Source organism: Salvelinus alpinus, chromosome 33 (genome assembly GCF_045679555.1).
Source record: "Salvelinus alpinus chromosome 33, SLU_Salpinus.1, whole genome shotgun sequence".
NCBI classification, from domain to species: domain Eukaryota; kingdom Metazoa; phylum Chordata; class Actinopteri; order Salmoniformes; family Salmonidae; genus Salvelinus; species Salvelinus alpinus.
Window position 1 is genome coordinate 22063478 of NC_092118.1, and position 15486 is coordinate 22078963.

General features: G+C 40.8%; 2 protein-coding genes across 2 annotated transcripts; both read right to left on the reverse strand.

The window, feature by feature from the left end:
- LOC139563174 (mucin-5AC-like) lies at positions 1–3111 on the reverse strand. The gene is made up of 4 exons (XM_071381513.1): positions 2999–3111; positions 1486–1633; positions 442–1433; positions 1–160 (listed from the first exon to the last, which is right to left on the reverse strand). Exons 1-4 carry the CDS (start codon positions 3109–3111, stop codon positions 1–3), a joined length of 1413 nt encoding a protein of 470 aa, XP_071237614.1.
- A 362-nt stretch (positions 3112–3473) lies between these two features.
- LOC139563175 (mucin-5B-like) lies at positions 3474–14785 on the reverse strand. Its single transcript, XM_071381514.1, has 26 exons — positions 14770–14785; positions 13475–13736; positions 13103–13217; positions 12741–12831; positions 12537–12643; positions 11110–11326; positions 10889–11014; positions 10503–10620; positions 10266–10404; positions 9618–9728; positions 9408–9477; positions 9035–9172; positions 8767–8931; positions 8545–8657; positions 8219–8345; positions 7855–8110; positions 7473–7525; positions 7093–7193; positions 6140–6291; positions 5923–6061; positions 5494–5604; positions 4993–5172; positions 4620–4859; positions 4383–4539; positions 4138–4266; positions 3474–3628 (listed from the first exon to the last, which is right to left on the reverse strand). The coding sequence occupies exons 1-26, from the start codon at positions 14783–14785 to the stop codon at positions 3474–3476; spliced, it is 3588 nt and encodes a 1195-aa protein (XP_071237615.1).
- Between the last annotated feature and the right edge of the window lie 701 nt (positions 14786–15486).

Below are 15486 nucleotides of genomic sequence, written 5' to 3' on the forward strand. Positions count from 1 at the left end.
TCACCACTGCACTGGGTAGTTGATTCTTCTGCTGAGGTTGGTGTAGGAGTAGAGGTTGGAGTTGTAGTACTGGTGGAAGGCAGAGTTGTTGTTTTTGTTGTAGATGGAGCTGTTGATGTTGAGATTGTAGTAGAGGGTGTAGCAGTAGTGGTGGGAGGAACTGATGTTGTTGTGGTGGTTGGGATGTGTGTTGTGGTTCCACATTGACAACATTTCACTCGAATCTCATAATCAAAGCACTTTTGCTGAAGACCTTGCTTATTGTTTTGACAAATCAGTCCAACGGATGGATTGCAAGTCACATCTTGGCCAAGCTGAGAGATCTGAAGTCCAGGGTATTGTTTTGCTCTACATTCAACTGCCTCTGGAGCTGAGCAAATGTGATAACCAGCAGCAATGATGTTCTTAATGGATTCATTATCTCCACCTTCAGAGCCTGACGTTGGCTGACCAAGGTTGATCCAGTCTGACCACACACAACTTTCTTCACCACTGCACTGGGTAGTTGATTCTTCTGCTGAGGTTGGTGTAGGAGTAGAGGTTGGAGTTGTAGTACTGGTGGAAGGCAGAGTTGTTGTTTTTGTTGTAGATGGAGCTGTTGATGGTAAGATTGTAGTAGAGGGTGTAGGAGTAGTGGTGGGAGGAATTGTTGTTGTTGTTGTTGTTGTGGTGGTGGTAGTTGGGATGTGTGTTGTGGTTCCACATTGACAACATTTTACTCGGATCTCATAATCAAAGCACTTTTGCTGAAGACCTTGCTTATTGTTTTGACAAATCAGTCCAACGAATGGATTGCAAGTCACGTCTTGGCCAAGCTGAGAGATCTGAAGTCCAGGGTATTGTCCTGCTCTACATTCAACTGCCTCTGGAGCTGAGCAAATGTGATAACCAGCAGCAATGATGTTCTTAATGGATTCATTATCTCCACCTTCAGAGCCTGACGTTGGCTGACCAAGGTTGATCCAGTCTGACCACACACAACTTTCTTCACCACTGCACTGGGTAGTTGATTCTTCTGCTGAGGTTGGTGTAGGAGTAGAGGTTGGAGTTGTAGTACTGGTGGAAGGCAGAGTTGTTGTTTTTGTTGTAGATGGAGCTGTTGATGTTGAGATTGTAGTAGAGGGTGTAGCAGTAGTGGTGGGAGGAACTGATGTTGTTGTGGTGGTTGGGATGTGTGTTGTGGTTCCACATTGACAACATTTCACTCGAATCTCATAATCAAAGCACTTTTGCTGAAGACCTTGCTTATTGTTTTGACAAATCAGTCCAACGGATGGATTGCAAGTCACGTCTTGGCCAAGCTGAGAGATCTGAAGTCCAGGGTATTGTCCTGCTCTACATTCAACTGCCTCTGGAGCTGAGCAAATGTGATAACCAGCAGCAATGATGTTCTTAATGGATTCATTATCTCCACCTTCAGAGCCAGATGTTGGCTGACCAAGATTGATCCAGTCTGACCACACACAACTTTCTTCACCACCGCACTGGGTAGTTGATACTCCTGTTGAGGTTGATGTAGGAGTAGAGGTTGGCGTTGTAGTAATACCGGTTGGCTGAGTTGTTGTTTTTGTTGTAGATGTAGCTGTCGATGTTAAGATTGTAGTAGAGGGTGTAGGAGTAGCGGTGGGAGGAACTGTTGTTAATGTGGTAGGTGGAGCAGTCGATGTTAAGATTGTGGTATTGGGTGTTGGAGTTGGAGTTGTAGTTAGAGGTTGAGTTGAGGTTGGAGGAGTAGTGATTGTCATTGGTTTATTTGTTAATGTAGTTAATGTGGATGTTGACATTGTTGTAGGTGTGACAGTAGATCTTGTTGTAATTTCTGGTGTTGTAGTGTGACATTTCACAGTCTTACAACACTTCACCTTAATTTCATAGTCAAGGCATATTGGAGGAATGCCTTGATCTTTGTTCTGGCATATTAGTCCAACCTTCGTATTACATTCTACCTTCTGTCCTAATTCAGACAATGGGACCCCTGGATATCGCACTGCTTGGCATATGACATCCACTGGTTTTTCACAAATATGTTTTCCAGATTCTAGAATCTTTTTAATTGATTCATTGTCGCCACCCCCAGGACCAAATTGAGGATAGTCCACATTATACCAAGGTGACCACTCACAAACTGTGCAGTTCGGGGTTTTTGTATTCAACGTGGTTGTTGATATAGTGGAGGTGGTTGCGTTTGTTGTTGTTGTTGTGACAGGTGGCATTGTAGTTGTTGGTGCAATGGTTGTAGGCTTAGATGTACAAAGATTTTCATCACAGCAGAGGACTCGAACTTGGTAGTTAAAGCACAGTGGGAATTTGCCTGACTGGTCTTCATTTCTGCAAGTCAACCCTTCTGCTACATTACACTGCACCACTTGGCCTACTTGGCTTATGCTAACATTTGGGTACTTCTCGGCTCTGCATTGGATCTTGCTTGGCTTCTCACATATATCGTGTCCCTCTGCTCTTATGTTGTTGTAGGTTTCAGAGTCTCCTCCTGGAGTTCCAAGTGTAGGGAATGTGGTATCAAACCATTGTGACCACACACATGCATATCCACATGTAGTAGTAAAGGTTGTTGGAGACACTGTTGTCTCAGTTGAAGTTGTGGCTGGCGCTATAGGGGATTACAGGGATTACATTACAGTTAGTCAGTTAAATACAAAAATATTTTAAAGTGGTGATAATTTAACACAATCTAATGAAGGTGCCTAATTAGCAATGTCTTCGGCCATTTTGATCACAAGAGATACTTGCTGTAGTTTTTACACTTCATATGCAACAATGGTGGCTGGTTGAACTTTAAACAGAGTGAATGGGCTCATAGTAATAACTGGAACGGAATCAATGGAATGGTCTCAAACACAAAATCCTCATTTCCATGTGTTTGAGACCATTCCATTTACTCTTTCCCACTCATTATTATGAGCCAGCCTCCCATCCTCAGCCTACTCTGACATTTAACCAAGTCATACTAGTCACTAAAGACTTAGTATCAGGTACCCACCAGTTGGTGTTGGTGTTGAGAAAGTGAAAACATTTGTTGTCACTGTAGAGGATGATGTAGAGGTAGGGACATTCGTCGATAGAGTTGAAGGTGTTGGAGTTGTAGTTGAACATGGGTACATGTTCCTGTGAATGGTTCCATTCTTCCCACAAACTGCTGTCATACAGCTGCTATGTCCATCCGTTGTATCGTATATGATATGCCCATAGGGGTATTTGTTCCCATTGTAGGTGCAAGTGCAAGCTGAAAGGGTAAGATATATTTTAGGGTACTGGAATGTTGAAAACATTATTAATCTGTTTTTGTTTTTGTTGAGGGATGCATTCATACCTTGTTCATCGTATTTGCAGTCCACTGTCACGGAATTACAATAGCTTTGGAAAAATAAGCATATACAGTTCTACTTAGTTTCATTTATGACATTCAAACACAGTTACAGTGTTCACAATTTTAGCCAAGACCAAGATTCTCTGTATTACCATGTCTGGCAGTTTTCTGTGGTCGGTACTTTTTCTCCATTATTGTAGTGTTTTCCATCTCTGCTATAACAGCCACACTGCTCCTTCTCCACACACTTCATTATATCTTCATCAAAGAAGGGTTGAGCAGGAGGACATTTTGGATAGCAACCTAAAGAAGAAGAAAAATATTAAAATATTAATGATCAAAAAGCAATTGATTGATTGATGTAATTTAAAGCTAGAATATTTTGTAGCTATAGCAATTTTCTGACATATAAATGAATAATATATTTCCATTACTTATTGAAGAATATCATTTATAAATGCCTCCTGAGCATTGTTCAACTGTCGTACCCCATAAGAACCCAAAATATATGCTTGTTTTACCTCAATGTTTGTAAACAAAACCAATTAAATCCAGCACTGTATAGCCTCAAAACATGGTTAAACAATCATTTTTATATCATGAATTGTCAGCCCTTGCATCCATAGCTCTGTCTATGGATTTGAGAGTGGTTACAATTTTCCTGGGCCTTCCCTCAGCTTTTTACCTAAACAGAGGTGGGGTTGCGACTTTGTTATTGTTTAAATTAAGGACTCTAGCTTTAACATTAAAGAAATACTAAGTACCTGTTATAGAAAATTGTTGTTGCCCAAAATAGATAATGTCTACTGTACCTTCAAGAGGTGGTATCTGAGTTGAGCAGCTCCCGGAGGGATTCCTGCAGGTCTTCATACACTGAGCTCCACATGCCTTGTAGTGCCACTCACATTCTCCAGGGGGGTTGTAGTAATCACAGAACAGTGCTGTATGTGATGGACAAAAGCTCTCTGTAAGTATTATCTTCAATTTGGTTTAAACTGACTGGATTAAGCCTATTTTTATGTCAGCACTTAAATGAATTGAACATTTAGAAACTCACGGCAGATTTGTGGGTTTCTCCAGGCTATGCAGGCTCCAGCCTCATTACAGGCCTCTGCATAAGCTGCCACAGCGGTACAGAAGCACTCACAGTCTCCACCACTGTCACAAGCACATGAGTCTGTCACACAAGCATCGTAGAAAGGAGAGGGGTCCACCTAATTGGAAAACAGATCTTATTTGACATGATCACATCAAATTCCAAAACATTCAGTGAACGACTAAAGTCTAAACCTACTTTAGAATGGCATTCTGTGAAAACGTTGCTCTGTATGATGCTGCACTGCTTCTGTGACCAAGACTGCCTGTAAGGGTTGGCAGTACAGGGGCTCCTTTTGCTCTTTGCATCGGGGCAGCTTGCAGAGACTTTCCAGCTGTTTCCAAAGTCTAGAGGATTGACAACCACTGCCTGGCTCCTGGTAGTGAAGTCATTGTTCGCGTTGCCATCATAGTTTCCACACAGACCACAGACATGTCCCTGAAGAGGACATAGCAAAAGATTCAGTTGAGTGATAAAAAGGAGTCATAACAGACTTGTGAATACCAGTTGATGGAATACTAGAACCATATTTTAATATCTAATTTGTCATCCAATCAAAGTTGAAATGTACCTTGAACTGTGGGTTAAGTTTGATGAACATGCTTGTTTTCCTGTCCCACATGAGAATCAAACCATTATTGGCTTCAATCACAAGGTAGATACCCATTGTGCGAATCTGGTAAGGAACCGCCTCCCCTGTATCTCTCTCAACGACTTGGTAGTTCCCTTCTGTCAGAATTAATTCATTGTTCTGAAAGAGATTTTTTTTAAATAGTTTGAGTATACAGTTAAAATATGAATTTATGTAATTACTCATTATGTTATAATGTATGCCATAATGTTAATTTTTTTCCAGGCCTCATGAAGCTTTGATTTATGTGTATATAGTGTGCTTTATAGTATGTATGTATGTATGTATGTATGTATGTATGTATGTATGTATGTATGTATGTATGTATGTATGTAAGTATGTATGTATGTATGTATGTATGTAAGTATGTGTATGACCGAATATTAGTAGTCTTGGCTTCAGTAATGGTATGTGCCAGGCAGAAAGCAGGAATCTAGTTACCCCCAGAAAGAGCTTGATGGCCTTGGAGCAGGTGGTGCCTGTTGTTCCACAAGGGATGTTCTCAGTGATGACTCTGAAGCTGCCGTTGGCATTGTTGTTCTCACAGTAGTCCTGTTTAAGGTAGAGACAATTTCAGTAATACATTTAACAACAGCCAACATAGTTTTTTGGTGGATGGCACATGATCTCCAACCAAACATGTTGTAAATCAATCATTTAAATAGTGAAAAGGTTCAGCTTGTTGGGAATGCTACAGCAACATCCACAAAGCAACAGCAGATAATGTCCAAACAGTTTCAAATATTGCTTTTCAGACTCCCCAGAAACACCTACAGTATATACCTTAAAACAATTAACACAAACCCTTATTGTTCAGCATGTAATATTGGTGTTGATCACTTAGACTATCAAGAAACCCTGCAAGCATACCTTTGTAAGAGTGTATTCACAGTCTCCTTCGAAAGTGAATCGTTTCCCATCAAAAGTAATGTAGTGTCCATCTCCATAAATGGCACAGGTTCCATGGCACAGGTTAGTTGTGCACTGCCATTTTCTGTCTTTACAAGTGCTGAAAGTTGCAAAAACAGATATATCAGACTGAAGTCTTAATTGGTTTAAAACCCCAATTGAGGCAAGATAACCTTACCAGGTATTGCAGTCGACCTTGATGCTGTCTCCTGGTTGGTAAGTAGCTCCATTGTGAGAACAAGGACAAAGGTCTGGCTTGATGCAGCCTCCTTTTCCATCGGATACCAGTCCAGAGGGACACATACAGCCTGATATGCACTCTGTGCTGATCTGTAAAGTGAAAATGATTGATTTGAAAATCTGCTGTGTAAAAATTGTGTTAACTATACGTTAATCTGGTTCACGGAAAGTTCCGCACAAATGCGTGGAGTCTGGTGAACCAAAAGGTCAAACTTGGCCTTCATTAGCCATTAGCCAATACAGAAAGACCAGGAGAAACTCCCAGGGCATAGTCATTGGCTTATTCAGCATAATCTACCAACCAATCCTCTCCCACAACACCTTCCCGCTAACCCTCCCCCATACGCTAGCACACCACAAGCACAGAGCCACGCCTCGCAGTCGTGTGATTCGCTCAAATTAAATTACGACCAATAGTTTACTCAATAAGGAAACTCCCATAGAATGATATGGTCACTCCCACTAAGGACAACATTTAATCGTTGATGCACCAGGCTTAAATGCGCTGTGCAATAGCTTGGAGATGAGGTTAACTATACCAATATAAAAAGAACTGAAAGTTTATATTTTACTCTCGATTTTAATTCACAATCCTATGGGCATTATATGACTATACACTGAGTGTAGAAAACATTAAGAACACCTGCTCTTTCCATGACATCGACTGACCAGGGGAATCCAGGTGAAAGCATTGATCGCTTACTGATGTCACTTGTCAATCAGTTTAGATGAAGAGGGGGAGACAGGTTAAAAAAGGATTTTCAAGCCTTGAGACAATTGAGACGGATTGTGTATTAATATCAATATTAGGAAGGTGTTCTTAATGTTTTGTACGCAGGCTTATATCCGCTGTGCGGAATGGCCTGGAGACGAGGTGAATAGGGGACTTACACAGGCCATATCCAGAATATTGCAGCTCTTCTGACACTCTAACCCTCTCACTCCTGGGCTTGCACTGGAGCAGTTGAAGAAAACCATTGGTGCAACACATGCTGTGAAAATAAAGGGAATTCATGTGTCATGACTCTGTTGTGTCTTTCACAAAATCCATATGCTCTGTAAAGTGTGTACTAGGATGGAAAGATAAATTTCAACATGCACATAGCCTGGTTCTGTTGCCAATAGCATACTATTACCACACACCATGAATGTATATAGGATTTGGCAGAGTGCCATTAAAAGAACATCCTTATTTCAAATTCAGTGTTGCCTGGATTGTACAATAGCTCAAAATTGTGAGTTGTTTTGACAATTTATATACATGAACTTACATGGCTGATCGGGTGAATCTCCAATGCAACGGAGTTTTCCCTCCTTGCAGGTGCTGAAATAAAATTGTGTTAATTTACATTTAAGTCATTTAGCAGACGCTCTTATCCAGAGCGACTTACAAATTGGAAAGTTCATACATATTCATCCTGGTCCCCCCGTGGGGAATGAACCCACAACCCTGGCGTTGCAAGCGCCATGCTCTACCAACTGAGCCACACTGAGCCACACGGGTACTTGAATGTCCCTATGCTCACTACAGGAAAGCAAGGCCTAAGGATCTTGGTTCATAAAGTCCCAAAAATATGCCTTTGAAATAAAATGTGTAGTGAATTACATTGATATACAGCTTGAGTATAGATAGGTAAATAACTCGATCCATACCACATGGTTCCATCCTTGCTGATGACCTCTCCAGGGGACACCACTGAGCCCTTGTAATAACAAGGGCAGCTGGCTGGTGCAACACACTTGCCCTCATCATCCAGGTAGGTTCCCTCAGAACAGACACACCCATCCACAGACTCGAAGGTGATTGAACAGGTAAAGTCAGAGTCGCTGTAGCAACGGCAGGAGCGATCACTGCTTTTTATGCTGTAGCTGTAGACCATGGTGCTAGGGCACGAGGTGGAGTATTTGTCTGGGGATGGCAACAATTAGTGTTTGATGTAAATATTTATAATATTTGTATCTTATTCGCCCACAATTGACACATCTTCTTAGGTATTATGGTGTGACTGTCACTCACTGCAGATAGTGTCTCTCCAGCCGCTGAGCTGGATACCCTCGGCAGCACAAGCGTGGACATAAGAGGAGACGGCAGCACACATACAGTCCTCACTCTTCTCACAGTTACAGCTGTCATACATGCAGTTCTGAATAGAAAACCACAGTCAGAACAGCATCCATATTACACTGTAAAATAGTTTTAATTAATTGTGTGTGCATATTCTGTGCAGATAAACAATACCTAACAGGAAGCAAAGTAATTCTCAATTTCCCCATAACAGCTGGCATCATGTTACATAAATTTGTGTATTAGTTATGCTTAGGAAATTGTCCGAAATGAATCACATGGTGAAATGGTCTCACTTTTTTGTACATGTCTGGGCTTATCGCTGTGTGGCATTTAGCAAACAACCCTTCAGGATCAGCCAGCTGAGAGCACCAGTGCTGGGCATACTTCTCTGAAATAGTGAAAAAATAAACCACAGTTAGGCCAACTTTAAGAAACACTTGCACCATTCTCCATAACAATTAAAACAGACATGGAAAGGTGATAAACCATGCAGATACCATTGTCAAGACTTAAACTGCAGGGGCTTTCAAAGCTACTCTTGATGTCTGGGCAGCTGGCTCGTGTTTTCCAGGTGTTTGCAAAACCAATGGCTGTGCCCTCAGTCACTCCACTCAGGACCTTGAAATCATCTCCTTGGTTGTTGTTGAAGTTTCCACAAAGACCTGTAGGGTGAACATGTATTTATATACAGGGAAAATAAATCATTCCCAGAACATGAACACCTCAGTGGACTGTGGTGGTTGGTCAACGGATGATGAGACATACCACAAGTTCTCTGCTGCCAAACGGTGCTTGCAGCAATATAGACCTGCATGATTGGTGAGAGTTGGATTTCCAACTGGAGGCCAAAGGTGGTCTGGACAATGATGAAAAATGAGGAGGCTCTGAAAATAGTTACTCCAGCTATAAGGAACAAAGTGGGAAGAGGAAGGAGTAAGATTCAGCATTATGATGTTAAGTAAAATATATGTGTCAGTGTTGAATGATAAAGCTGCATCACCATCACAACATTCCCATTTATCATAATGTATTCCCCATACAATGATGTGCTTTAACTGTAGGACACAAGTTTCATGTATGCCTAGTCATCACCACATTGATTGTACTGTATGTTAATTGTACAACAACTGTAACTTACCAGCAGAAAAAGGCAGCTGAGAATAGATTCCATTTACAAAGGCTTTTCCATTGGGTTGTATGTTGATCACCTGCGTAGAGTTGCATTGTGTAACTATATGCTTACTCATGATATACAAATAATACATTAAAGTCTAAAACCTAACAACACTAGGGTAAAAACATTTACTGCAGTCAAAGGCTGATAGCATGTCAGTCAAAGAATACTTACAGTGGCTCCTTCTGAGAGGGACAGGGTAACAGCCTTTAGACAAGTCTCACTGTCAGAAAGCCCACACTGCACCAGATCACCCAGTACAGTGAATTGCATCCCATCACAGTCCTGAAAAAACATAAATCAGTTGTTACAAATATTTCCCTTAATAAAAGGAAATATCCTTCAGAATTTTTTTGAAAAAGGAATATATCAGTGTAAAACAAGAGACAGAGTAAACATGAACAACCCACATTTCTCCATAGATAAATGTATCAATGCAAGATGAATAGTACTGTTCTATATGAGGGCTCCCCAACTCTGTTCCTGGAGAGCTACTCTCCTGTAGGTTTTAGCTCATTCCGCAGTTGTAACTAACCTAATTCAGCTCATCAACCAGCTTATTATTAGAATGAGGTGCGCTAAATTAGGATTGGAGTGAAAACCTACAGGGCGGTAGCACTCCGGGAACATGGTTGGAAAGCCCTTTTCTATATTACAATTTTCATCATAAAAACTGGATATACCAGAAGAAAAGTAAACAAGATGGAGGCAAAGCTGTAATACAGACATAATAACTACAAAGAAGGTAGCACGTTTCAAAATGTATTTTATGTGAATGAGATTGATGCACACAGAGCTTTGGTGAGGAAACTGTATATTGACCTTGGTCAAAACATAAGAGCAATCCCCATGGAAGGTGTAGGCTTTTCCATCATAGGTGTTGATGTGGGATCCTCCCTCCACAGCACAGGTGCCAGGACAGTCCTTGTCCACACACTTCCACTGACCACCAGCACAGGAGCTAAGGGCAAAATATAAATTATTCAATGGAACTTACAAATTGGCACCCCTGGAATAACTTTTTGACTCAAGTCAAAATTCTTAGCCTGGTTTTCTTACCAATCTTTACAAGTGCTTGAATAAGACTCTCCGGGTGCGTAGGTTTTTCCATTGTGGCGGCAGTAGCATTGACTCAAGGCGATACAACCATTCTTGTTGACGTCATCAAAAACGGTTCCTTTGGGTGAGAGCATACATGTGTTTATTATGATCAACTGGCTTGTTCTTGTGTCAGGAACTAAATCCCACATGAATCAGATAATATACCTGGCCATTACAGAAACCAAACTTGTAATTGCCTTTGTAACGCAACAGAGTCCAGTCCACAATATGGAATCAATTGCTTTGCATTCTATCAGTATACAGTCTGCTACATTCCAATGGATTTTTATTACATCTCTTTGAAGAAGAGGATGTGCAGAGAATGTTTAAATATGTCTGCCCACCTGGAGGACAAAAGCAGCCATCTGAGCAGTGTTCCTCACACAGCTGGCCTCTCTCGGGGTTGGAGCAGGTGTCAACACAGGGGTTTCCACACTCCTGGTACTCCATGTTGTAGGGGCAGGTCTTATCTGCAAAGATAAGGTTGTGCCAAAATATGAGTACACTGTTGCAACTAACCAATGTGTGATTTGAATGTTGATACGGGAAGTAAGGGCATGCTTACAGCAGAACTGTTCAGTCCTCCATTGCTTGGGCTTCCCGCCTGCATGAACACACTGGCGGGAGTACTCTGAGATAGTGTTGCATAGGCAGAAGGACTTGGTGCTGTTATCACAGTGGCACAGGTCAGATACACAGGACTCAACAAATGAGTCAATGGCCAACAAGTCCTTACAGCTGCTGAAGGCAGGACCGGAGAGCAACTGCTCACAAACTGGTTTCTATAAAACAAAAACAGAGAGATGCTATAATTAGGACATATACAGTGGAGTCTGAAATTATTAACACCCTTGATAAAGACGAGCAGAAATTACTGTGTAAAATAAATTCAAAACAAATTTGGTCAAATATATTATTTTATATTAATACGATTGCTTCTAGAAAGAGATTTTGTTATAAAAGTAATACAAAAAAATCTCAGAAAGGTAGGGGTCAAAATTATTGACATCCCTGTTTTCACTATCTTTCAGTACTTCACCTTGTGAGGATAACTGCAATAAGCCTTTTTCTAAAATGTTTTATGAGTTGGAGAACAAATTAGGACCACAGGAGATTGGTGGCAACTTAATTGAGGAGTACGGGCTCGTGGTAATGGCTGGAGCGGAATTTGTGGAATGGTATTCCATTTACTCCGTTCCAGCCATTATTACGAGCCGTCTTTCCCTCAGCAGCCTTCACTGTTTAGGATCTTTGATGTCCTTTGGCTGTTCTTATGGACTGCCCTCTTTAATTCAAACCACAGATTTTCAATGGGTTTCAAAGAGAGACTGAGATGGCCATTACAAAAAGGGGCTATTTTGCTTCCACTGGTCCTGGGGCTCTTGTAAAGATCTATCATGATCTTTACCCAGCACCTGGACATTTTTGCCAAAACCTTGTTGCCACTGCCACTTGGCCTTCAGTGGATCTTCCAGCAATACAGTAACCCCATGCACACATCAAAATCCCCAAATAAATATATATTTGTCCACAAAATCAACTCAGTCTCCGAACTTTACACCCATTGAAAACCTGTGGTTTGAATTGAAGAGGGCAGTCCATCAGCACAGTATGGAGGAATGGTCTAAAATCCCTCAGAATGTGTTCTCCAACTCATAAAACATTTTAGAAAAAGGCTCAGTGCCATTATTTGCAAGGTGTGGTATTGAAAGGTATTGAAAACAGGGGTGTCAGTAATTTTGACCCCAGACTGGAGAGAAACAAAATATTACTTTAAAAACAAAATATCTTTCTCAGAGCAATTGTATTAGTATAAAATAATATAATTTTCAAAGAAATGGAGCACACAATATACTGTAGCAGTACACAGTCATTTTTGCTAATCTTTATCAAGGGAGTCAGTCATTTCGGACCCCACTGTACATGTTGTTAAGTACACAGCAGCCTAGCCAATATCCCTATTCTTATCATAAGCGATAAAGTTTAACCTACCAGATTGGGGCAATTCTGATTTGAAGGCAGTGTGTTTTCAGTACAGCTTTCAGTGGGACCATCCAATTTCCAGAAGTTTCCGAAGTCGACAGGGGACAATTTCATACCTTTGGCATAAAAATATATCCAATTATTGTTAAATGTTAACTGTATTCCAAATAATAGGCAATGGTTGATGTGTTGATAGTGTCAGTGAAAATGTACCATGGCTATAGAACTCATCAAATTGCTGAATTCCATTAAAATCTCCACATAGACCACAGGTCTTATTTCTGAATTTGATGTCCATCTCCACCTGAAATAGAAGACCATTAGACATTTTAGGGTGACATTTTACCTCCATAACCGCATAACACTCGACAAAAACGGGAAATGACTGTAACAAAACAAAGATTTAACAGGAGTGACAACCTATTCCTTAATAAAATAACTGTAGATTAGAACTACCTTAACTGTTGTTAACACAGTGCCCACCACAGCACAGGCCTTCAAATGTAGACATTGACCACACTGCAAAAACCTAACTCCACCTAGAAATATTCATAAATGCATAATTGTTGTACTACCAAGAAGGAATCATCCTGGTTCCATATGGCTACCAATCCCAGTTTTGCTTTGATCTTGATGTAGGAGGGAGTCTCTTCAATGAGAATACCAGACTGGCTGAATGGTAAGGTGGCACTGGAGGAAGAGGAAGACAAAGCAGTAGATTTAACTAGAACTTAAATCAATTGACTTCATTTTGAGACATTTTCATTGGTACTTTAAAAACAACATTCTCATCTCTGTCACTGTAAATATGTGCTTGAGCATAATTACACAGTATAAGGTTGAGTCTAATCTGTTAAGTCAAAGCGACTGGGACAACAATATGACATCAAACTATTTGAGCACTGATTAAAAATTACAGCTACATGAGAAATTCTTGAGGAACTTACTTATTCCCATTAACAACAACTGAACCCTTGGATAGCTCCACCACTACACCATCCAGCTTCATGGTGATCTTGCTAATGGTGGGCTGGTTGTTCACCACCTGCCGCCTCATCTGGATGTTGAAATCCTCATAACTGCTATGGCACAGTGAGGTCACAACATAGTTGCAGGTGGAGGGGAGCTGAAAGATGTCTCCGTCAAAGGTCTTGAAGTGGTAGTTACCCCACGTACTGCAGACTTGGCCATTATGTATAGGACTCACTCCTGTGGGAAAGGACAACCAATTCAGCTATGATAGCATACAATTCAGCAGTTTTAATCTTTAGATATTTAAAAAGAAAGAAATAGGTAACGGGTAGCAGATATTATTTCCCATTTTTGCCCCTCGTAAAACCTTGCTTGGAGTCCATTGGTTGACTGCTAGATTGGCCTCACTCACTCACCATAAGAGTCTACTGACGCACCCGTGTGTAAATCTAATTAACATAATAAAAAAATCCTCATCAAAATCTGTCATTTTAAACTAAGGATTTCTTTTTTTTTGCATGGGCTGCATGTCAATCCACCGCATCCACCTACAGTATGTCGACCTTCCGCATCTGCGGTTGAAAGTGGCAGAGCTACAGAGCTGTTTGTCACACCAGGGGACATCCTGAAAATCGGGATTCTCACGAAAACGTCTTTAGCGTCCAAACGATTTGGCCTACTAGCTAATATGACCACTCTATGGTGTCACAGAACTCATCTGATGTCGGTACCGCCGATGTGCCAACTTCTGTCTGTAGCATCCGAACAGTTTGGTCTACGACCTCCACAAGTGTCATTGGACTCGTCTGAAGTTAACCCATACAAATGATTGGAAGTATGGAGGTAGTTTTGTGCCAACAAAATAAAAGGGGTTACATATGTGTCAAAAAAACACAAATATTTCCTGAGCTTTCTTATATCTCCAGACAGTTTTTTGGCATTTATGAATGTGTTATTCAATGCGTTTCTATGGGCTATAGTAGTAAACGCCAAATTCAATATTTAATCAACTAAAATACCAAGACTTTTCAAAGTACATCCAATGTCTATTATGTTTATGAACTTGAACCATAAATTAATGAGTTAGCCTACTTCTTGCTTTTAAACCGCAGCTAATACACAAAACCTGATGCACTACTTGTTATGACTGTCTCCATCATGGTTATTGTCCTTTCACCATTGTCTGTGGATATGTAAGGCTGCAGTGTTAATCATTGTCATCATACTCAGGGCTCATGCATCTGTATAGCACATGTATTATGAAGCTTACCTGCAATCTCAGGCATCCTTGACATTGAGGGGATGATGTTAACTGTGGCCTTTGATGTATCCTCTGAAATCAAAGTGTATGTTATTACGTTACATGAAGTTTTACTGTAAATCATTGTGGAATCCTGTGTATTTCAGGCTCTGTTATGTAGTTCTCTTGCCAATCCTACATTTACCTATTCATCAATCATAACCCATGCTTAAAAGGCACACAAAGGCAGGACTGAGCATTTTCCCTCATTGTTAGTCAGTCCAATGAGATAAACAGTGGAGCTATTGTGAGAGCGCTATGACATACAGTAACATACAGTTGAGCCCTGTCAACACTAAAGTAAGGTTTCAGGTAAATCAAAATCATGGATTCTACCTACCACTTTGAGAGGCAGTTAAACCAATCGCCAGAGCCATCCATATTAACACCCATGTGGGTGTCTGTGTTGGCCCCATGGTCATCCTCTGGGTAGGGAACACAGGTGGTATGAGAAAGGTACTTAGCTTGGTTTTATACCACCTGAGTGAAAGGAAGGTCTTAAGTTCTAATAGACGTGAAGGTGTGGCAGAAGGGTTGGCTCCATCCCAAGGATTTCATGGCCCTCTCAATTCAGTATAAGAGGTTTAAACCCCATTTGATCATTGCACAGAAAAAGGTGTCATCAACAAGTGGTTCCTAGATTTGTTTACCTTGTGGCCAAGTTCCAATATTTATTGTGACCAACCA